This window comes from Apiospora aurea, assembly GCF_038362705.1.
Source record: "Apiospora aurea strain CBS 24483 chromosome Unknown utg000006l_segment0_segment0, whole genome shotgun sequence".
NCBI lineage: Eukaryota > Fungi > Ascomycota > Sordariomycetes > Amphisphaeriales > Apiosporaceae > Apiospora > Apiospora aurea.
Window position 1 is genome coordinate 982814 of NW_027117393.1, and position 23019 is coordinate 1005832.

General features: G+C 53.3%; 8 protein-coding genes across 8 annotated transcripts; 5 read left to right on the forward strand and 3 right to left on the reverse strand.

Moving 5' to 3' along the window:
• Positions 1–187: 187 nt before the first annotated feature.
• Positions 188–7057, reverse strand: PG986_008909 (uncharacterized protein; the record flags this gene model as incomplete). Its single annotated transcript, XM_066845131.1, has 7 exons — positions 188–1422; positions 1478–1538; positions 1710–1847; positions 1902–2072; positions 2129–2301; positions 2355–4847; positions 4909–7057. The coding sequence occupies 7 exons, from the start codon at positions 7055–7057 to the stop codon at positions 188–190; spliced, it is 6420 nt and encodes a 2139-aa protein (XP_066697529.1).
• Positions 7058–7789: 732 nt separating this feature from the next.
• PG986_008910 (A/G-specific adenine glycosylase) lies at positions 7790–9652 on the forward strand (the record flags this gene model as incomplete). The annotated part of the gene is made up of 1 exon (XM_066845132.1): positions 7790–9652. The coding sequence occupies one exon, from the start codon at positions 7790–7792 to the stop codon at positions 9650–9652; it is 1863 nt and encodes a 620-aa protein (XP_066697530.1).
• A 447-nt stretch (positions 9653–10099) lies between these two features.
• On the forward strand, positions 10100–10411 carry PG986_008911 (uncharacterized protein; the record flags this gene model as incomplete). Its single annotated transcript, XM_066845133.1, has 1 exon — positions 10100–10411. One exon carries the CDS (start codon positions 10100–10102, stop codon positions 10409–10411), a length of 312 nt encoding a protein of 103 aa, XP_066697531.1.
• A 1624-nt stretch (positions 10412–12035) lies between these two features.
• On the forward strand, positions 12036–14270 carry PG986_008912 (uncharacterized protein; the record flags this gene model as incomplete). The annotated part of the gene is made up of 1 exon (XM_066845134.1): positions 12036–14270. The coding sequence occupies one exon, from the start codon at positions 12036–12038 to the stop codon at positions 14268–14270; it is 2235 nt and encodes a 744-aa protein (XP_066697532.1).
• An 890-nt stretch (positions 14271–15160) lies between these two features.
• On the reverse strand, positions 15161–15382 carry PG986_008913 (uncharacterized protein; the record flags this gene model as incomplete). Its single annotated transcript, XM_066845135.1, has 1 exon — positions 15161–15382. The coding sequence occupies one exon, from the start codon at positions 15380–15382 to the stop codon at positions 15161–15163; it is 222 nt and encodes a 73-aa protein (XP_066697533.1).
• A 231-nt stretch (positions 15383–15613) lies between these two features.
• PG986_008914 (uncharacterized protein) lies at positions 15614–16925 on the reverse strand (the record flags this gene model as incomplete). Its single annotated transcript, XM_066845136.1, has 2 exons — positions 15614–16622; positions 16906–16925. The coding sequence occupies 2 exons, from the start codon at positions 16923–16925 to the stop codon at positions 15614–15616; spliced, it is 1029 nt and encodes a 342-aa protein (XP_066697534.1).
• Positions 16926–18547: 1622 nt separating this feature from the next.
• Positions 18548–19968, forward strand: PG986_008915 (uncharacterized protein; the record flags this gene model as incomplete). Its single annotated transcript, XM_066845137.1, has 3 exons — positions 18548–19502; positions 19561–19667; positions 19726–19968. The coding sequence occupies 3 exons, from the start codon at positions 18548–18550 to the stop codon at positions 19966–19968; spliced, it is 1305 nt and encodes a 434-aa protein (XP_066697535.1).
• Positions 19969–21087: 1119 nt separating this feature from the next.
• On the forward strand, positions 21088–21676 carry PG986_008916 (uncharacterized protein; the record flags this gene model as incomplete). Its single annotated transcript, XM_066845138.1, has 2 exons — positions 21088–21243; positions 21356–21676. The coding sequence occupies 2 exons, from the start codon at positions 21088–21090 to the stop codon at positions 21674–21676; spliced, it is 477 nt and encodes a 158-aa protein (XP_066697536.1).
• Between the last annotated feature and the right edge of the window lie 1343 nt (positions 21677–23019).

The following is a 23019-nucleotide window of genomic DNA, read 5'->3' on the forward strand; positions in this document are numbered from 1 at the left end:
CTGCCACCAAAACACCTTTATGACATGGCCGGTTTGCCATGATCACTAATATCTTCCAAATTTGATGCACGTACCATACATCCAAAGTGTTCAATTGATGTAAATGCTACAAGTGTGCCGCGAGCAATGCTCCATCTAGCTTTGTTCCTGGAAGCGCCCTAACACCGTGCCTACTTAAACACTATGGCTAAAACGGCATATTGTCAAACACATCTATATCGCAGCGACGATTCGACCCGTTCTGCGCCTTATCATGCACACTATTCCACTGCTTCAATTCCTCCAGCAGCTCTGTCGCCAGCTTCCTGACATTCCACTGCGGGATCGGCGTGCCCTGTCCCGATTGCGTTGTCGCAGAACCGCTTGCCGGGCCCCTGATGGTCAGACTGGATCCTGTGTTTTCCCAGTCCTTGGCGATATCCTCGATCATGTGCCTGGAAAAGTTGTTGATCTGTTCGTTTGAGCCCAGAGCCGAGCTCGAGGGAGTAAACTGGACGCCCTCGAAGAGAAAGACCGGATCAATATGTACCACCGCCGTGGTATCGGTATCACCCGGTGGTCCCCAGCCCTTCGCCTTCTTCAGAGTATCAGCGAGATACTGACCGGCAGCGCGCGTATATTCCGTGAACGCTTCGATGGCCCCACGCAGGTCTTTTGCCGTCCGTGACCCGCTTTCATTGATCAGGAATGCGGTCATTGAGGGACTCAGCAAGTTCAGCAGTCTGGTCATCTGCGTCAACGTGTGTAAGCGCTCGGGCCCTAACGCGATCTCCATTCTCTGCAGGAGCTGAACCTCTGCGTAGCCGAAGCCCAATAAAGCAGCCAGTTTGCGCATGTCCTTTTCGTCGAATTCTCGATGGACGCAGTCGGCCTCGAACCACTGCTCCAGAGCTCGGACGTAGACATCGAGGATGATCCACCCTTCCGCTTTTTTGACAGCAGTGCGGATGATGGCAGGTATCATATGACCTAGCATAAACGACATGATGTGCGTATTTCTCATCCCTTCCTGAATGACTTTGCTCTGACCTTCAAGTTTGGCATCGGCAAGGGCCGCCTTGAAGTTTGGGTAAAGGTAGTATGACAGGTTCGACACAGCTCCTGTGACATTGTCTTCAAGGCCGAGTCCATGTGAAAGTATCTTAGCCGTCTGTAGACTCGGATCCTGGGCCGGAGGCGCGTACAGGCTGCTGAACTCGTGGAAGAAGGGATCCACTGGATAGTCTTGGCTTTTGATCAGGTGAATAATGGCCTGAACGAAGGAGATATAACGTGCATGTTCAGGGGTATCCACAAGAGTTGCAAGATCTTGCTTCACTTGTCCCATTATGTGTTGGAAGACTTTTATGAATTCCCCACGTAGCGTTTTCCTTTGCGTATTATCTGCACTCCGCAACCTCTTACGCAGTGATGCCAAGACATCTGTATGAAAGTCAGTCGGATTGTACCCTTGCTTGGATCTGCGGGGGCAACATACGCTCAAATAAGTCCCGGTTGGAGTTGTAGTCTGGACTATTTCCGAGTTCCACCGGGACATCCTGGAGATGTTTGCTAGCATGTTGTTTCACGGCGTATGCAAGCCTGTTCTCGTATGCCAAAGCTTCGGATGGCTTCGCAATGGCGTCTAAGAGGACCGAAAGGGGGGGGTCGTGTCAAGATCCTAGGGCCATGTTAGCGAGGTTCGGACATGGAAAGTTGAAAATGCTAACCTGGAAGTCGGCCACGCCGCATTCTATCAGAATGGCGAAGAAAAGAGATAGATACCGTCTCGACGACAGGGACAACTTTGAAGGCAAGCACTCGAACAGTCTGAACTTATCACCGGATTTGAAGAATCGGGACAAGCGCTGTGAGAGTCAATAATAAGATTACAACTAGAACAAGAGAAGACTGGGACTCACCGTCCCAAGGTAACGGTTGGATATTGCTGCGAACTGACCAGCAACCGACACAACCTTCTCGACAAGTGCCGAGCCTCCACGGATAGCGTGTGGTGCTTGATTGTCCCCAGTAGACGATACTATTGTCCGCGCCATCGAGAAGAACGTAACTGCCACACTGCGGTCGAGATGCTGAAAGGGTTGTCAGTGAAAGGACATCTTGGAAACTCGTATCTACTCGGACTTACCATAACAGCATCATCTCCAAAATTAGCCTGCTCAGCTGGCACGTTCTGTCTCTCAAGAAATCGTTGAATGCTAGAGAGGTGCGACTCGACGGTATCTAGGGCTACCTGCAACGTAGCCCATTCCAGTTCAGGGGGTGTGCGAGAGAAGCGTGTGAACACTTCATGCAGTTGGTCTGTTGATGGTCAGCCGATAGTCCTCCAAGAGAATTCAAACTATGTAACGTACAGGTATTGATCGCCAGAGAAGCAATGTCGAGACGCGGCGCGTGTCGTACAACATCCAAAGTGGCTTGTAATGAACAGCGCAAAACGTCAGTAGCGGCTTGCTTGTTCGCATTGGCAACGCTCTTCATCAGTTCCGGACTGACGCCCTTGGACGCATCTTTAGACAACCGCGAAAATTGCTGCTGGATGTCGGACTCGACGGAATTGTACTGGTCCAGTACCTGCTTAAATACATCATTTTGCCACTCGACGAACGGCTTATATATAGTCCTGTCGACTCGGGAGGTGACGACGAATCGTGCCAGCTGGTTCCATGCTCGGATGTTGATCAAGCATGCTTCCTTGTGAGAACTGCCTGGAACTACGAGCTTCTGGATCGTCTGTACAGACGGCCGCAGCAGGGGAGGGGCGCTCCAGAAAAGCGTACATAGCAGATCGTGATGATTTCGGAGAGCAGCCAGGTCGCTCTCATGCACATCGCTCTCCCGGAGATATTGCCGATCGTGGTTTGGCAGGACGCGCGCAACCAGGTTTTTCATATCTTTGATTAGGCCAAGGTTTCTCAAGCGCCGGATGGCCAGAGCCAGGAGCTTCAGGAATATGTGAAAGCAACGATCTTCGGGCTGGAGCTTCAGTGATGGGGTCCCCACAAGTTCTTCGAGGAACTGCGGCGATCGGTAGACTTCTTCATTCCTCAGATGTGCGAGCTTCTGACCCGCAAAGAAGTCGAAAATGGCCCCAATCACTGCATGCGGCTTGCGCCATTCCCACTGCTCTACCAAGTAGTGGCACCGACCGACAACCCCTCTGCAGTAATCGTTGAAACTGGGCGACTGCTGCTGGTTCCTTTTGTAAACATCGAAGACGCGGCCCAATAACTTCTGAGGCATGATCCAGCCTTCAAGTGGCATCATGCGTCGAATACCCGAAACAGCAACACCTTGGTTATCAAATTCGCCAAGCGGCAAGATGGTGAATAGGTCGTGCCACAGCTTCTCAAATACTCGCGCATCCACGGATTGGTCAAAGCCAGGTTTCAACATAAGGGGGGTCACCACGTCCCAGAATCCTGTTCGAGGAATGCGTGCCTCTTGTAATACCCGTATAAGGACAACCCAAGCAATCACCCGGTAGTCCTCATTTCGGATGCCATGCTCTCGGAAGCGAGCATCCTGAAGATTATCATACAAGTCCCTGATATCGCTGAGATCTGACTTCAGAAGTATTCTTACGAGGCGTTGAGCAACCTTCTTCAACGCGTCCTCAACCTGAATTGACTCGGGCAAGTTCAGTTTCCCGCAAATCCGGAGGATCTGTATTGATATAATCAACAGACGTGTGAGGACCTCGATCGACTGTCTCGTGCTGCTATCCGAGGCCTCTGCCGACAAGCCAAGGTGCTCAGCAAAGCCGGATATGATCTCAATCATCCTCTTGGCAAACATCTTTGCGGCATCGTTGTCGGTGTCGGGGAAGCTGACGTGTTGCTGAAGATACGTGAGAACGAAATCGGCAGCTTGCGCAGGCGTCCCGGAAGGAGTTCCAGTAGACTCGACACTTGGTTGTTGTATCTCTTCAACTATCGAATCAAACACCAGCCCTACCTCAGAAGAGATCTGGGCGTTCCATGGCCCCCATCGAAGAACGATGTCGCGCAGAGATATTGAACAATGGCCCCTTGATTGCGTGAGGTCGCCAAGCCGGCTCTCGTCGGACGCCATGACAACTCGCCCATCTCCAATAATGGTGCTCTCATGAAAGAAAACACCAGGATCCAGAGGGAAGATTTCGAAATGCTTCGTATAGTGGGTGCCATAAGGACCAAGCCCCACCAACCTGCTTCCTTTCTCCGTCGATATTGATGGCTCAGGGGTGCTTTCGAAAACCTCTGGCAAGGGATCGTTTGCATGTACATATCGAGCTGCCGCTGTATCTAAGAGCCTTGGCCGAGTAGATTTGCGAAGTCTCCTGCGTGTTTTGAGCGCCGCGTCCGGTTTGCTCGTATCAACACGCCTTTGGGGTTCAATTACGGGCACAGGGACAACAGGGGCTGCAGACGATACAGAGAAAACACGCTCAAGACGATCATTGGCGGCAGAAGGCAAAGCCTTGCGGCTTTTGCGATATAGAGCATCGAGAGCCTTTTTCCGAGCATCGAAGGCATACCGGTTTAGAGGTTCATCTTCTTCCATTTCCAGCTGTGCCGCCCGTGTAGCGACTTTAGAGTTCTGTATGTGACTCAGACCTTTCCGTTTCGTAGGCTTTTGGGTGGCCGGCGGTAGGTTCTCCAGATTATTGTCTTGCTCGAGATGTGCGTCGTGGCCGACAGCCACGAATTTGTCGATGCTTGTTTGCCTTGCTAACCTCTTTGGTTTGGAGAAGCGCAATATTGATGCTGCGGCTTGCGGGCGAGGCCTCGGCTGTCTTCTCGATGGCTCTGCAACCTTGTTCGCCGAAGCGGATCGCAAAGGCTGTTCGCTCCGAAGAGGGTGATCTGGGGACTCGTGAACAGGCTCAGGAATACGCGCCTGTATCTTGCCCCCTTTTCCAGCTACGCAGAACATCATTCACATCAACGTTGTCTCTGCGTGTGCCAAGGCTGATATGCTTGTTTGTAGGGCTCGCCTTGCCTTTGCCTGGCCTTCGCTTGGCTGCACGCGCCGCAATGCGTACAAACTGCGGCGCGTCGGATGGCATAACATCAAGGATGCTGAGTCGTGGAGGGGGAGTGTGCCTCAAGTTCCGTACATTCGTTGTGGTTTTGCGAGACGGCTGATGTTCGAGAGCCCTCTTACTAGCACCAGTGGCTGAACCACTCGCCGAACGGTCCAACAACCCTGTAATGCGCTGCTGGCGTTTTCGTGCAACTGGTTGACCGGAAACTGGATTTTGAACCTTTCTTCGCTTCCCAGCTCGCTGTTGATTTGAACTCGAGGTGTTTCGTTTTCTGCTTGGTAGCATGTGATCAATTTGATCGTCCTCGATTACGGAACCAGCATCATCTTCAAAAATGGAAAAGCCTTCACCATCTTGATGCGGTATGGGTACATGGTCATCATTTCGTAAATTCGTATTGCTCGTGTTATTATCATTATCTGACTCATCGTCGTAGAAGAAAAAAGGTGTACTTGTGCTGTTGGGCTTGGGGGAAACGATTCGTCTTTGGGCGACTCCTTTCCTTTGTGGCCGTTCAGGGGAAGCCTCGGGGCTGCGCCGCTGAGTAGGCTTGAAGGCGGGTGCCCGATGGAGTTGTTGATCTAGCCGGATCCAAGACGCAGGAAGAACGCCACGGATCTTTCGCCGGAAGTTCAGATCGGGTGCACTTTCTGGGCTACTGCTGGCTTCCGCATTATCAGGGTCCTCGGCGTCAGAGCCAGCCATGTATTGGACGCCATCTTGGCTACCAGATATATCAGAATCGTCGTCGACGGTTAGGTCGATCGGTTGGCGCCCCTGGACCGTAGGGACAGGCGTACGGTCTCTGGATATATCTGCGCTGCTGGCCTTGGGGGTTATCGAGGCTACTTCTTTTCTGCGTCGAATATTGTTGATGCCATCAATTGGTGTCACGGAGAAAACATGAGGGCTTGTCTGTGGCGGCGACGGAGGGATGTCAAATATGTCTGTTCCACTAGCTGCTGGGGATGGATGCCGAAAAACTCGCGCCTGTTTTCGTTTAGATGATGTATTTGGTGATCCGTGACGTTTTGTATGTGCCCTTGGTCTGCCTAGAACCGATTTCCTCCTGATGAGTTCCTCAAGCGTTGGAAGCTCGTCACCATCGTCCTCGTTCTGCGAGCTTCTCTGAATGTCGGGAAGAGGCGGACGTCCAGTCGGCGTTGGGGAACGACTCGGTGCGGAAGATAGTGCCAATTCGTCGCGATCGTCCAAGCTGTTATGCTGTAGACTTATTTGGCTGTCTTCGGCAGTATCCTGTAGCCCGCCACCGGTCGATTGGGTGTCCTCGTAATCTTCCTCTTGCGAATCTTTCTGTTTTGCCTGATTTGCCGCCGCCTCCTCGAGTGCCAGTCGAACAGGCCTGATTCCACGGGACTTGAAGAGACTGCTATAGTGCGCACTTTCTAGCAGATACGGATGTTCCTGTATAGGTTTTCGGGGCCGGAATGACCGACCCTGGCGGACAGCCTCCTCTCGCGCAAAGATCTCGTCCTCAGCTATACGTATGGCGGTCGCATTATCGATGTTGGCGTTGCTGCCGAGTTCGATGATAAGTGAAGATCGTTCCGCAGATTGCTTGGCTTCGCCAGCTTCGACAGCTTCAGCAGCTGCAACTGAGGTTTGAGTAGGCGTCGTAAGTTCCGGGTTTTCGCGAATTGGCTCAGCAAAGTCCGCTTCAACATCCCTCGGAGATGAAGCTTTCTCGAACCGGTGCTCTAGTACTGGGAAAGAGCTCGAGGGTGCCAAGTCGTCGGGGAACAGATGGTCTAAGTCTTCCAAGCTTTGCGAGGAGGTCGGCACATCCCATACATCTTTGTCGTGGTCGGTGGTGTGGTCTTGTCCACTGACAACGGCCAGTGTTGGGTCGTCAAGATGCTGGCTGTTCGGGGCATCGTCGGCGTCGGCATCGGCGGCGATTGGGAGTTGAGGCAGCTGTGGCAGCTCCGGTTGCTGAGAGTCTTCGCTGTCGAACAGACTTTCATCGTCTGAGTCGGGGACCTCTCCAAGCTCCTTCCATTTCGCCATCACTATCGTAATGCATTTCCTCCCGTGTGCGACTGGGTTACAAATGCAGCATTGCTAATAAATCTTTAAGTGGTTGCCCCAAGTCAAAGCTCTAATCGAGCAAACACCTGTGGAGACGCGTCTGGGGCGCTGAAGACGCGTTTTAGTGATTAAGTGCTATTTATTAGTCCAGGGTGGCGCTGTAGGTGGTTTTTGTGCGCTAATGGTGCTACCCGCCTGCCGGGAAAAGTCGCCGTGATCTACACTAACGAGCGCATCACCATTTTGAAGTCCGGAAACGCGAATTGGATGCCTCTACTCTTCTTTGATTACAACACTTCGCGAAACGTGTGCTAGTAGCCAACATGTCATATCTGCGAAACTTCATTGGATTAGCAGTCGCTGTCGGTTTTGGAGTCTGGAACGGCAAGGCACCCTTGTAACGCGGTGTCGCAAAATGTGTTTTCCCTTATACTAACATACTCTCAGCTCAGTACGCCTTCAAGCCTGCTCTTGAAGAAGCCGCGAGGAAGAAAGACCAGTAAGTCTCTAGTAGAACATCTATCTCATATGAACATGTTACAACTAACTCTTGTAATAGAAACGATTTGGCACAAGCTGCAGCTCGCGGCCAGGCTTCAGCTGGAGGGACTACAGGATCCCCACAGGAGGCCGCAAAGAAGAATTAAGCTGTAGAGGCTACTATTCAACTCGCACTCTTCTGTTTCGGCGGACTTCTGAAGCCAGCTCACAATGCGACGCTCAACGAGAAACACCGCGTCGCGGTTGCCAGCAGGAGAGTTAGCACCAGCCAAAGTCACTGGTCAGGGGAAATCAACTCAGGGGAAGCCAATTACCCAAACCCAGAGCAGGGCTAGTAAAAAGCGAATCGTCGCTAGCGAGTCTAGTGACGAATTTGTCGAGGATGATGAACCAGAAAAGCCGGCGCCAAAGAAACGGAAAGCAGCCGGGACAGGCAACCGCGCTCGGGACAAGAACCCCCAGCTTGCTCAGCAACTGTTCAGTCGTGACGGGGCGACACCGCCAGACGCGTTTGCTATTGCCTTCCCAGGGCGGCAGCATCCTCTGTCATACCACCGCCCCCTTCTCCTAGACATTGCGAAGGGCCGCGCTTCTCTCCTTGCATGGTTTGACAGCGTGAGCGCATCGCGCGCTATGCCCTGGCGGAAAGCCTGGATTGATCCGTCCTCAGTCCCCGATGCTGCGGTACTCCGCGAGCAGCTCGAACGTCGTGCCTACGAGGTCTGGATCAGCGAGATCATGTTGCAGCAAACGCGTGTCGCTACTGTGATCGACTATTGGAACAAATGGATGGCGAAATGGCCCACTATCCACGACTTGGCTGCGGCCGACGCCGACGAGGTGCTTGCGGCTTGGCGCGGCCTCGGCTACTATAGTCGTGCCACTAGAATCCACGAGGCTTCGAAGATAGTCTGCGAATCCGATGAGATGCAAGGGCTTCTGCCGGCCGAGGTGGAAAAGCTACAGGCCCATATCCCAGGTGTGGGCAGGTATACAGCGGGCGCCATCTCAGCCATTTGCTTTGGACGACCAGCGCCCATGGTCGATGGCAACGTATTGCGTGTGCTCAGTCGGCAGCTTGGTCTCTTAGGGGACGTCAAGACTGACAAAGCCGTCATCGATCTGCTATGGGGTGCAGCCACTGCCTTGGTCGAGGCTGTTGCGCAAGATGATGAGGCGCCCAGCACCGAAAACGATGGACATGCACTTAGCGACCGTCCAGGTCGATGGGGTCAAGGTCTGATGGAACTAGGGGCAACGATATGCACACCAAACCCCAATTGCTCGGACTGCCCGGTTTCTTCGAGTTGTCGTGCGTACGACGAAGGATTGAAGCTTGCCACTGACTCAGACAAATCGACAACTCGGGCTATCGTTCCTGATATAGAGGATGCGTGCACTTTATGCCAATCATATGAAGAGTTTGCCCTATTAGACGAGGCCGGCCAGAAGCCCAAGCCCACCGAAACTGCGAAGGCACCGTCGCAGAAGCAGACATCTCTACAATCCTTCTTTTTCACCTATGCTAAGGCAAAGAAGGCTGCATCATCCCCTCCCGACGACGCTGCTTGCATGCCAATTATAACAAATCATGCAAAAAAGTTTCCTCTCAAGGTCGTCAAGAAGGCAATCCGGGAAGAGCAGACGCTGGTCTGTGCCATTCGGCGCGAGGACGGACACTATCTAATCCATAAACGCCCCGAGAAAGGACTCTTGGCTGGACTGTGGGAATTCCCGTCGAGTATTCTATCGGACCCCAGCGAGGCTCAACCAAAGTCACGAAAGCAGATCGCATCACGCTATGTGCATGATGTGCTGGGTCTCCCCGCAGGTGACAAAAGGCTGAAGCATGTCGGCGAGCTGGGGAGTGTCCCCTGGCTGTTCTCACATCTCAAACTGACCATGCATGTTCACCTCTTCAGCGTCAAGGATATTGATTGCGAGAGTGCACCTACTGTGACTGGCACAAATACAGGTAGCCGGTGGAGCAACGGCATCGAAGAAGAATCCATGGGCACTGGCATGAGGAAATGCTGGGCACTTGTCAACGAGGCCATGGACGCGGCAGAGTAGGCGATTTATAGATCTTGGGCGTTCATATACTTGTTGGACAAGACGCTTGTACGAGCCGTACTTGGTGCATATAACTTAATCGTGTATTCCCAGATGCACGCCCCATGTGGCACCATATAGAACACTACGTATTAACTCCGCGGCGAGGTTTCTTTGCTCTGTGGTTTGCAAATGGGTAAGAAGACCACTTGCCCACATCTCCTGTAACCTCAGCTCAACCGAAGCGATGCGCCTGGCAATTTGCTTTTTCCGTACGACATGAGCAGTAAGTGTGCCTCTCCAAAGTCTCAGAAAGAAAGAGATCTGTTTCTGGAGTCTTGGCTTCCGGCATTTTTGCACCACCCAGATCTATAAGTTAGGCGCCGAAGCATCAACTCGATGTATCGTGTGTATTGACGCTTGGAGTATCAAGTGGTTGATGAAACTCGGCGCTTAAACAGACCCGCAATGCCGGGCGCTCCCGTTGAAGCTCCCGCAGCCAATCATCCGCGGTTGACAGCAGAAGCTCAAACCCTCGAGTCCCTCAGCTACTGCAACCTCAGCAAGGCCAAGAAAGAGGCTGCTGGGTGCTACTCTGCTCGTACAAAATCCCGAAGACAAAACCCGCCGAAGAAGCATTTCGCCGTCCCATCGTCCCGTCCGTCGTGGTTCCCATCTCGTAACGGATCCAGCCTGACTCTGTTCCGTATTCAGCAGGTGCATTCGGCCGGCCAACGCCGACTTGATCAAGTTCAACGACCGACATCATTTTTAATCTAGACTATCTGATTATGTTCCCTGAAAACAAGTTTTGGAGACAGTGGCAAAAGACCAAAAAGGCCGGGACCCTTTAGAATTAGAAAAGAAGAGCGGATCGGCCTGCCAAGAGACTAATTCTTCAAGTGACAAGTCAAGTCGAGATCGCTTGATTGGTTGCCAACTCACCATGTCCTGGTGGCCCACCGGGCATGCTTGAACGACGGTGAACCAAGATTCGACCCCAGTGCCCAGCTTTTTTTTTTTTTTTTCCTATCGTCCATATCCGTATGAGCCCTCACATTCCTCGTGCCCTGCATTAAACTCAGGAACACTCATGAGTGGCTGCAGTAGTCACCCAGTCACCCGTCATCCCTGCCGGTGGTTCTTCGCTTTCTGCTTAGCTTCTTGTCAAAAAAAGACACCGCCGCGAGACCGCCGTGTTGACTTTACCTGCCACCTGCTTGCAGTATGTATGTAGAGAGAGACACCGAGAGACCCTGGATTGCTTCGTGGCACAGCCCACCACCCACTTCCTCTTCAGGGCAGGTTCCCAGATCTGACCAATGTCGTCACTGCGTGCCTCGAGACACTATGGGCACTACACATAAATGCCAGTCCCGGTGTTCCCTCCGCGATGGCAAACTTCTGGAAAGATGGGCGCCATTTCGAATACTAAAAAAGGCCTATCACTCCAGGCCCGGCGCCCCCTTGCACCGCTTGTTTATTTAACTCGTTCAATATACATGATATCAAGTCCAGCCCGTGCCCCCTCGGCCGAGATCTTGATATACATCCCAAATATACTACTGTGTAAGCACATGGCGGGGTGAACTATATCAATCAACCTATCAATCTTCAAGCCACCCTACGACACCACACCCGCTCTGAAGATTTAAGCGCGGCTCGAGGACAAGAATAAACCGCGCTGGAGACCGTTCGGCGTGCAGACCTGAGCCAAGGCCAGAATTTGTACTGTTCGGCTGCCGGCCTGACAGAGAGAAACGACTGGCTGAGAGGCAGCGCTTAACTCGACCCCCGGACCCGCGCAGGGCACCTCGTAGCCGACAAAGAAAGCGTCTGCGTGCGAGCCCAAGTCGAAACAAAGGAAAAGGCTGCTGAGAAATTTCGACTCTTGAAACCCAGTCTGATTTGTCGGTCACAGTCAGCTGGTCCTTTTGGCTGGGCTATTGTGAGGTGCGTTGTGTTTGTCTTTTAACAGTCTCCTCCGGCTCTCTATTGTTCTCCCCCCATTACTCAATATGTCTGTCCACGATTCCTTCACCTAACCTCGACTCCTCAATACATTCACCAGTTTCCCTTTTTGTCACTCTTGTTCTTTCTTTATGGAGTCACGGGGAACAATAGGTTGATCTGTTATTGGGGCATTTTCCTTGACCTTCATTGTTCTATTATAACAACCACCATTTTCTTAAAACCACTTATTCAAAGGCTTGCCTTTCTACCTTCAATTTCTACTTGGCCAATTTTCCGTTTTGGGTACATACTCGTTATACACACACACGAATTTTGTTCTCAGCATTTGCATTGCGCCTTGCATTACACTATCCGGCAAAAGAAGCTATACACACCATCGACGAAACAACACTAAATCTTGCTTGACAGGATACGCAAAAACCGCCTCACCATGGCGTCGACCCATGACCAATATGCCCTTCCGGCATCCTTGAAGGGCGAGAGCTTCGAAATGAAGAACCAAGGCCCACAAGACCCTCCCACTTACTCGACAAATCCCGGCGTCGTCAGGACCGACGGCCATGCACCCTACCTCGGACTCCAGGCCCGCCTGTCCCAGATCTGGCTCAACCGATGGACCATTCTGCTCATCCTGGTGCTTGTACGGGTGCTGCTCATGCTGGGAGGACTGAACGACAACCTCGGCGAGGCCAAGATTAAGGCTCTATCGGCCTGTACCAAGGTGGAGGATGTGGGCAGTGCCATGGCCTCCATGCCTCACTACCTGTCCGTCGGAGTCAACCGCTTGACTGCGAAGGGTATCACTGAGACCGTCCACGGCATGATGGTCATTCTCGACATGATCCTGACCGGTGTCAAGGAGCTCATCCTCTTCGTCATCAACATGATGACTTCGACCTACACCTGCCTCATCAGCGCCGCGGTTCATGGTGGCCTCAATGTCTCTGCCGCCGTGATCACGAAGACGACGGACGCAATGAACAAAGCTATTGGTCCCATCACTGATGACATTGCCAAGGTCGGCGACAGCGTCCAGAACGAGATGAACGACATCCTCGGCAAGATCAGCCAAGGAATCGGCAGCATCGGCAGCGTCTTTGGCAAGGATCCCCCCAAAGCGCCGCAGATCAATATGGGACCCGATCTGGACAAGCTCAAGAACGTCAAGATCGACACCTCGGGGTTCGTCTCCGACCTGAACAAGCTGAACAAGGAGCTGCCCGACTTCGACGATGTGCAGAACTTCACCCGCAGGGCCGTCTCGATCCCCTTCGACCTGGTGAAGAAGGCTCTCAACGACACCTACGGCGCCTGGAAGTTCGACGACTCCGTCTTCCCCGTCGCCAAGAAGGAAGCCCTCTCCTTCTGCTCCAACAACTCCGGCATCGTCGACTTCTTCGAGAACCTGTTCAAGATCGCCCACACCGCCAAGATCGCCTTCATCGTCGTCATCTGCATCCTGGCCGTCCTCGTATGCATCCCCATGGCCTACTGGGAGATCTACCGCTGGCGCCGCACCGTCACCTACGCCCAGACCTTCAGCGAGAAGAAGCACGACGACGTCCACTTCATGATGCTGGGCGCGTCGCCCTTCGCCTCCAAGGTGGGCATCCAAGTCGCCGAGAAGGTCAGCAAGGACGAGCAGCGCCGCAACCTGATCCAGTGGGCCGTGGCCTATGGCACCTCCATCCCGGCCATCTTCGTGCTCTCGCTAGCCATCGCGGGCTTCGTCTCCTGCCTGTGCCAGTACATGGTTCTCGCCGCGGTGGAGAAGGAGGTGCCCGCGCTCGCGAACCAGGTCGGCAACTTCGCCAACGAGGTCGTCACGAGCCTCGAGGGCGTGTCCGAGGGCTGGGCGCGCGACGCCAACAGCGTCGTCCTCTCCTTCCAGAACGAGATCAACAACGACGTCTTCGGGTACGTGACCAACGCGACGGGCGCCGTTAACGACACGCTCAACACCTTCACGCGCCTCATGGACAAGGGCCTCACGACCGTGTTCGGCAAGACCATCCTCGAGGACCCGATCAAGGAGGTGGTGCGCTGCCTCATCGGCCTCAAGGTCGAGGCGGTCCAGAAGGGCCTCACGTGGGTGCACGACCACTCCAAGGTCAGCTTCCCGCTCTTCGGCAACGACACCTTCTCGGCCGGCGCCCAGCGCTCCATCGACGGCGACTCCGACATGACCACCTTCCTGGCCTCGCCCTCGAGCGTCACGACCGACGAGGTCACCGGCGCCGTCACGCGCGTCACCAACCACCTCCGCAACGGCATCATCCAGGAGGCCCTCATCTCCACCGGCCTGCTGCTCGTCTACATCGTCGTTGTGCTCGTCGGCATCATCCGCACCATGATCGCCTTTCCCGCGGCTGGCGGGTACGGAACGCACCAGAATCGAGGCGGCCCTCTGACCGGCGACGGCCGCCCTCCCATGTCGCCGCGCACCGCCCAGTTCGTCCGCCGCTCGCAGAGCGAGGGCCCGCCCATGTTCATGACCGGCGCCCGGAATAACGCCAACGCCAACAGCGGCGGCGACCCCTTCGGCGACGACGCCGCGTACGCCACCGTCGGCCGGACGCCGCGGTCGAACCCGACGACGCACTTCGGGCACGCGCGGCAGAGCAGCTACGGCGAGACGGGCAACTACGGCAACGAGAAGTACTAGAAGGGCTATTCTCGGCGCCAGAGTGCCGCCATTCTTCCCGGGCACCGGCGAGCCTCCTACTCGGACCCGGCATATTCGGAGAAACAGCAGGGTAATAACTGGACCCCACTGCCTTGAGTATTTTCCCTTAGTCATGATCAAGGGTTGGTTGGCTGGTCACATGCACACATGCCCTGGGGCTGGTTCCTTGGGGATGGGCTCGCTCAACAACAACAAAGCGGTTTGATTTTCAAGTTTTGCATTTGGTCACGACAGGTGGTTACGACGTCTACCTAGCGAAAGAGGTCTTTCTTTCTTACATCTCTATATCTCTCTTGATACCACATCATCGTCATAGACGAAAGGCGTTCTTGTTTGGCATTTGGTATTTGCTCTTTCTTTTCGCGGACTTCGTGGCAATGTCCTGCGCCTACCTACATACACGAAAAAAAGGGAGGGAGGGAAGAGCCAACAGTGGATATATTCGGTCATCCATACAGTATATACATAATCTAAAGAGGCGGAAAGTGTTTCACGACACATCATATTAGGAGGGCTATGATTGATAGGGTTAGTAGTCTCCCTTACGTTTACGGCAGATATTTTCTTCTCTAGATAAAACCACCAGAATGGAAATACACCGCATGGGCTACTACTACATGACTTTAATTTTCTGCTGCGACTTGTGTGAACTGCTTGTAACTCTTGAAAGTTGGGTATCTGAAAAGCAGCTAGACATTACACTCATTCATACACATAATTAACTCTACCCTTTTGCCTTGCTGTCCGCTTGGCTACAGATGTTCTTGGTGGTAGTTGCTTTTTCGCTAATAAAAAACATTATCACCCGCTAGCCATCTTCCTCCCGCCTAAAACTAAATATCGAAAACTGTCCTTCCGCACCTTACCGTTTACAACTTAGCCTTGATGGGTTCAAAGACAGGCTTGGCTTCGATGACCAGTATAGGTACCGTATGGTGCTTGCATTCCCAGCGCGTCGTAACTTGCTCTACGGTGGTTGAAGAAGACACCAAAGATTCCAGGGAACTGAGATCTGGATAGGGCACGTAACGGACCCTACGCAGCTCGCCGTTGGTCCTGTCGTCCACGAAGATGCCGTACCGCGGCCTCATGCTTGTACCAGGGTCTCCATGAAGATCGAGCGCCAACGAGGTATAGGTTCGTGGCTCACAGGTCATAACAGGCGTATGTTGCAACGCCCAGCTTTGCGCAAATGTGGTCGTCTCTCCGCTAAACGCGCTTTGCTGGCACGGGAGGACAGGCTGATCTGCCCCAGCCGCCTAGGTAGATGTAGCTATATCGGCAACACCATCAACCCGTGCCAGGGCCGGAACAGTGGGTTTCTATCTCGCTGTTGTGGCGGGGAACATTCTCGACGAAAGAAACACGCCCTTGACGCTACGGATGGCGTCTTTCGTTTTCTTGTATTCGCCGTCTTCCTGCTGGTTAGTGCGACCCATTCTTGGAAGACCGTACAAGGACGCAGACTCGGACCACTGGGGCTGCCTGTAAACCTTATCTACTTCCTCGCGTAACTCGCATACACCAGAATGCAGGTTTGAAGTATCCTCGGCCCGCTTCGTGTACATGTCCGACAGTTCTTTCACAGCTGAGGACAGCCGCGCGAGACGCCGCGCCTGTGCATCGACCGTAGATTCCGTCGCGTCGGAGCCACGTAGAGAGGGGGCAACGGTAGGTGGCGGAGTGGAGGTCTGCGTGCCGATGTCGCGGTGAAACATCTCGGTCGGGTCATCGTAGCTGCTGCTCTTGTCGTCGTCTGCGTCGGTGTAGGCTTCGGATTGCAGCCGCAGGGGTTTGCCGTTCTTATACGGTACCTCGCTCACGAGGCCCTCGAGCTTCTCCACCATGTGCGACACCTTCTCGTTCACGTGCGTGTAGTAGTCGGAGCGCGCCTCGGTCTGGGTCTCGACCATCGGGCTAACGATGAACCGCGCGGCGCCGTATAACAGTGTCCATGCTGTGCCAGAAACGGCCACGATATCGAGAAGGCGCGATGGGGTGATGAGAGGCGGTGGTCGAGGAGAGTGGGTGAGGAATTCGGGGTAGGTGATAATTGGTGGTGTGTCGCTCGTGGCAGGTGCTGCTGAAGTTGGTGATGTCGTCTGTGGTATTGTGGGTTCTCTAGCCGTGACCTTCTCTGGCACGGTTTCTGGTTCTTGTTCTGGGGAACCCGATGACGAGACAGAAGGGGTTTCTGTCTCGGCCTCGTGCTCTTCTGAAAGGAGCTTCTCAATGTCTTCGGTTTGCAGGCCTTTGGTTTTGAGGAATTCGGCCTTTTGGCGCGGCTCTGTCCTTGGACGCTCTCGTCGGCTAAGAAGCGGCGCGCTTGGTCTAGGGTGGTTGGTTCGGAGCCTGCAGGCTGCGGTTCGCCTTGTGCCGGAGCCTCGGCCTTCTGGTCTTCTTCAGCCATACTACTGGCAGCGTTGCGCAGGACTGTGGGCGATGCAGGCGTAAATTTGGGCGGCAGAGGATGGGGAAAGAATGCAGCAATAAATATGAACGACGGTGGATGGATAAGGTTGTCTGTCGTATGCCTCGGCAGCTTCAGCTCAAGTTAGTAGGCTGGCTGGGGCCCCCCACACTGCTGCTAGACGCCCCCGTTATTGCCGTGTACCGATCCGATGTCCAGGTCATGTACCTGCCCAGGCAACCAGGCTAAGTACTGCCACGGGTAAATCCTGGAGGTAAGTGCCTGGCGGGATCGGGATACCTTCTACTTGTTATATCTCGAAATTTATACTCTAAATAAAATGCAATGATATGAACAGCTTGTAGGTTCGGGAAGCCAGCTCTATGCCTCCTTATCACCGGACTCTCTTTTGTAGAAAGACGGTGTTTCTATTAGACGTGTAGGTGCGTACCGGGTTCAGAGGCCTTCACCGAGCCTCACCGAAGATCCTGGCAATTGATCGCACGTGACTTCAAATGTATGGAAGCCAGCCAGTATGATACGCGACTTGACTCATCCTCAGGAATCCAGGCCATAATTGTTTTCGTCAAACGAACAATTATTGTTGTTTATCAATTCAATCATTCTTGTAATCAGACCTTGCTTGCATATTATCAAACTTGTAAAGAGCCCTCAATATCAGAGTCGCGTACGCTAATAAGGTTAGTTGATCGCCCAGCCAGCTGAGCTGGACGGTGGATCGGAGGTGCCCAGATCTCGTCCCTTCAAACCTCCAAGACTCATTCAGCCTGTTCATTCAGCATCACTCATCGTTCGTAAGCAACCTGCCTGCCGCCACCCCGTTCCACCCCCGAATTCAAAGGCAAAGGCGAGTAGGCGCATATCTATACGACGCAGTACCTCGTTCAGCTCACTAGACTAAATCGGTGCGACGCAAAAAAGGGGATCGGCGAGCCAATCGAGTGCAACTCCACGTCAGAAACCCATTTCACCCATTCCATCCAATCCGTCCAGTCCAGCAGTCAGTCAATCAATCAATCCCGCACAGCCAGCTTCGCCCAAGACCAGGGGGCGGCGAAACGAAACCGCAGGAACCCAATCGACAGGGTCTCTGCAGCTTGGCCAGGTAAGCCACATTGGGACAGAAGTAAAAAGCGACATCAAGCATACCTGCATATTTAGACTTGTCGTAAGTGTGAGCCGCCGGCATCTCTTCTTCTTCTGTTTCTTCTCCATCCTGTCATATTCTCCCTGCCTCCCTCATTTGCTTTTAGCCCGGCGACATATTCATTCAATCTCCATTGGTTCAAGTGAATATATAAGAGAGAATACAATACGTCAAGTAGTATGTCGTAATAAGGGGGCGAGGAAGAGAAAAGAAACCATTTGGATAGCAAACAAACAACACATAGTTGTATCCGTCAAATGGGCAGGAGCATTCGATCGGGTCGGTTTCAGGGTACAGATACTTGAGCTCTACTTCCCACGTGCGGCTTGCCGTTGGGTCCAACAAGGGAACCTTAGACGAAGGCATCTGGTTGGCAGCACAAAGACTTTGGGAATTGGCATCTAGCCTGGGGGGCGCCTCGTCTGTACCTTGACCACAACCAGACTGGTCGAACGTGTGTCACGGCTATCTCTAAACGCCGCAAGCTTAATTCAACCTCTCAGCCCACTCCAAAGACACACAAGTCGAACCTCCAAAAAAAGCATTGCCCTTGCATCCCTCACTTCCCATTGCACCTCCGCCGCTCACCAGCCCATATCCCCCATCTTGTCCCCCGCCTCATCCATCTACAACCCCACAAACCCTCATTCGACACATACCCCTGGATTGTTTCTCATCATGGCATCCCGCCCTCGCCGCGCTGCAGCCCAGAAGGCAAACTCGGCAATTACTGACATGGTCGACAGCGACAACATCACAAGCAGTCGAACCGGCAGGATCATGTCTTCCAGGACTTCATCGCGTCGGTCTGAGGGTAAGAGCGCCGTAGCAACTGTCACACGCGGCCCTCCGTCTTCTCCCTCGGATTCTAACCAGCATATGCATATTACAGTCAAGTTGCCCGCCAGCAAGCTCCGCCAGGCCACTACCAGCCGCCCCACCAGCTCATCTTCTGCCAAGGCCTCCGTCATTGCCCGTGAGGGCTTTATCGGCGGCGAGATACTCTCGGGCAAGAGGACTCGAGTACAGAAGAAGAGCTACACGCTCGATTCCAGTGATGATGATGACGACGCTGAAGGCGAGGAGGAGGACGCCGAGGGTGAGGACGACGACATGATCGAGGTCGGCGAGGAGGATGCCGAAGGCGAGATCGTGGTGGACGACACCATGGACCTTGATGCCGATGGCGACGAGGACGATGCTCTCGGTGAGGAGGATGCCGAAGGTGAGGAAGACGATATGGACGTCGATATGACACCGTCAGCGCCTACGATCAAAGTCTCGAGACCCACCAAGGCCACTAGCAACTCAAAGAACAAGACGCCGACCAAGGCGGCAAGTAAGCCCGTCATCCAAGATAGGGACAGTGACGACGATGAGCTCAGTGAACTCGAGAGCGAAGACGAGATCCAGGACACCGTGAAGGTTGGCGGTGGCGATGACCCTGATGAGGATGCCGAAGGCGAAGAGGACGACGAGATTGAAGCAGCCGGCGCGCCGCAAGAGGGTGATGACGATGATCTCGAGAGCGGCGATGACGATGGCGAAACCCCTGACCTCACGAAGATGACTAAACGACAAAGGGCACGTTTCGAGGATGACGCCGACGGCAGTCTCCTGAAGCTCTCTGACGGTAAGCATTCCCCTTTCCCCTTGGTTCATTGATGGAATCCGCTGACGCCCATGTATAGAGGTCCAAGCCAAGAAGGTCTTCACTGCAGAAGAGATCTCCATGCGGCGCGCAGAGATGGCTCGTCGAAGACGCAACCTTAGCGAGAAGCGCAACGAGGAAGTCAAGGTACGTATCCCCTAACCAGACGTCTTAGTCGATACATGACACTAAACAAGCCATATAGATGGAAACCATCAACAAGCTTCTGAAGAAGCAGGCCCCCAAGGCAAAGAGCAAGGCTCAGCTCGCCAATGACGAGTCTGAAGCTGCCGATGCAAACAAGGCAGACCCGATCTTTGTGCGATGGATCAGCAGCAAGGAGGGCAACCGCATCGCCGTCCCCGAGGAGATGCTTGGTGGTCCTCTGGGCAAGGTATTCACTCCTGGCGGCCTGCGAAGTGGCAAGATGGTCGAGGAGGTATCCTAGGACGACAGCACGTCTGCTCAAAGCCTTCCTAGGCAATAGGCTGCTGTATTGACAATGGGCTCCCGGGTGACAACGTGTCTACACCAATACACTTGTTCCTTTACTGGGTAGCCCCTGAGCGTTTGTTTTTTTAAATGGCGTATCGGTTTTATTTCCTTGTATTTTCTAATAAACTTAACCCACCTTGGGTAACTCACGAGTTATCTATCGATCCCAAGAGCGCAGAGTATAGAGTGGAGGGCTTACAGAGTATCTTTATATCTAGTGCCCTCCAGGCATGTCCGGAATATATATCATCCCAAAGTCTTTTGGTGGAAGCATTTCACATTCATTTTGGTGACGAATTTAGATGTCTCCGAGCTGCTCTACGGTGTCCTACTGGACTAGGATTGTTCACAGAACTGAGGAGACAACCACATGATAGCCTATGCCATGTTACACTTTTGTTCCAACAATACCTTTATCAGATTTCTATCGGTGAGGGTGAATGGAATGTGACCAAGCCCCTGACTTGACTGTCCGCTGGTGGTGAAGTATGGTGTGTTGGCTCTATAAACATCCAAGATACCCGCCGTCAAATCCTCCATGAGAGAACCAAACATTCTTATGTCTTTCTCACAACAGTGTACCTGCTTTGGTAACTGTCGGGTGCATTGAACATGAGAAGGCCACTGACTTTGACTAGTCACTTACTGTGAATACTGCACCACTCTGGTTTCATGTCTATAAAAGATCACCAACAATCCCGTCGTCAATTCTTTTATCGCAACAGAACCCAACCTTGCCCACACTCGCTACCTCATTATTCATGAGCCTCGTAACTCCTTATCCTTATAGATACTGAATACGAGGAAGCCCTTGTGCCACTCTCTGGTTCTGTGTCTTTACAGATCAACAATATACCCGTTGCCGAGTTTTTCGCTACGGAACCCGATCTTCCTGCAACCACCACTTCATTGCTTGTAAGTCCCCTAGCCCCCCGGCGGCGACAATAGACCATCGATTTCATACTTACCGTCGCATAGCCTTGCCTTGCTCGACGATAGCTCACTCGACGGTGGCTCCTGTACTCCCATTCCGACACTCAACCCCAGCATCCTCTGGGAATAATCAGTCAGAATGGTGCAGAACTACAACCCCGCCGAGCAGAGAGCTACCCGGGCCTACCGGCGACAAAGCTGGCGGACGGGAGCCACAGAGAAGGACAAAACGCACGCGCTGCGCGTGGCGCTGTCGAAACTTCCGAAGAGAAAGCGCAGAACGTTCCTTGATGAGGTGAGTCTCCCCTTCCATCTTCCCCCCTCTCCATGCCCGTAGTTCGCGATGGTCGCCGAATGCCTCTTTTTCCTGCGGTGGTGTATGAGTCTAACAGCGAAACAACATACAGGCACACGAAGGACCGAGTCGTCGCCCTGCTGCGCATGCTGAGCATGCTGGTTCATCATCATCAGATCCCATCCTCATCTCTGATGATGATAATAACGAGGGAGAACATGGCGACGGTGATGCCGACGCCACCATTGATGATGGCGAGAACGAGACTGCAAAGACAGGAGGCAGCAATAGTAGTCGCAGCACCAACACCGGCAAGCCCCAAGGCGGCCCGTCTCTCCTCGACGACGACGATGACGGTCAAGGAGCAGACCTGCGAGCTCCGAAGGCCACCGTCCCAGCTGCCGCCGCCCCCATCCTCCTGCCGGTTCCCTAGAAGACTAAGAAGAGGTACCCGCGACGCAAGAAGACGCTCGCGGATGCGCTAGGGGTGGACTTTGTGGACGAGGAGAAGCTGCACGCCGAGTTCGAGGCCCTGGCGGCGGAGAGCCGGATGCGCACGGGAATGGGCGTAGGTAGCACTTCCACGGCTGGTGCTCCTCTTACTTCCACGGCTGGTGCTCCTCTTACTTCTACTGCTTCTGCTCCTCAGCCAGGAGGTGGCGGCGAAGACAAGTGATGGTAATAAATGGAGATGGATGTTGGAAACTAGCCTGAGACTAACACCAGCTGCTACCTGCAAGTATTCCACTATGCCTTCTTCTCATTACTTACTATGCCTCCAGTGGTATGACGACGTACTAGGTCAAGACAGCAGTGTGCGTTGACATTTGCAGTACCCCAAGTCCTTTGGCATACAATATAGTAGCGGAAAGCTCTGATGGAATTTCCCCTTACCGTTCCCACGAGATCTTTGGCGGAGATGCAGAGCATGAGTAGATGAGATAAGATCGACAATGACACATGGCTTGCCACGAGGCATCCCGATCTGTTTGCCGCTAGCACTTTACCATCCCGTCTCTTCTGCCACCAGGTGTTGTAGAAAACAACCCGGAAATGTGCAGTGGAATTAACAAGTTGCCAGGGGTGCTTGAGTAGAAATCATTCCTGTTTCGTTGTAGATACATCAAGATGTGGGTTGAAACGAGCAGCCCGCCCTTTCTCAACTCGGAGTCGTGCAATAAGAAGTAGGAGCGAACTACATGCTTTCGGCGAGCCACACTATTCATAGATATCCTCCTGAAATTTACTCCTTTATCTAGAGGAGCATTGTATGAGTACAACCATATGGATTAAAGTGTGTATGTGTGTGTAGGAGGATTGTATGTAGCCTGTAGGGAGGTATCAAGAATTAAGCATACAAAGCCAAGGTTGTGGAGCATCAGGGTAGCTGCCAACCTAATAAGCGCCTTGCATCCCAGGCCCGTCCGTCTGATCAAATTTGGGTGCAATCGCTCATTTTGGGTTGATACTTTCCGCCGGGGGTCGGTGCTCCCCCGCTAAGCACAGGCTCAGCAAAGCAGAGCAGAGCAGGAATTGAACACAAAGTCACACCACCACAAAATCCTCCCGCCCATGTTGAATGGGAACCAACCGGTATTTGCCGTTTTTCGTGCGAGGCTAATCTGACGCCTCTACAAGCTACAAGCCCACCTTCACCTTGTCTTATGCCCTGCAGCAGCATCAGCTCTGCCCCGATTTCAATTTCGTTTCCACGCCCGTCGCCGCGAGTACACACAAGGGCACTCACTCATTGTATTGCCGCTCTCTGTCTGTCGA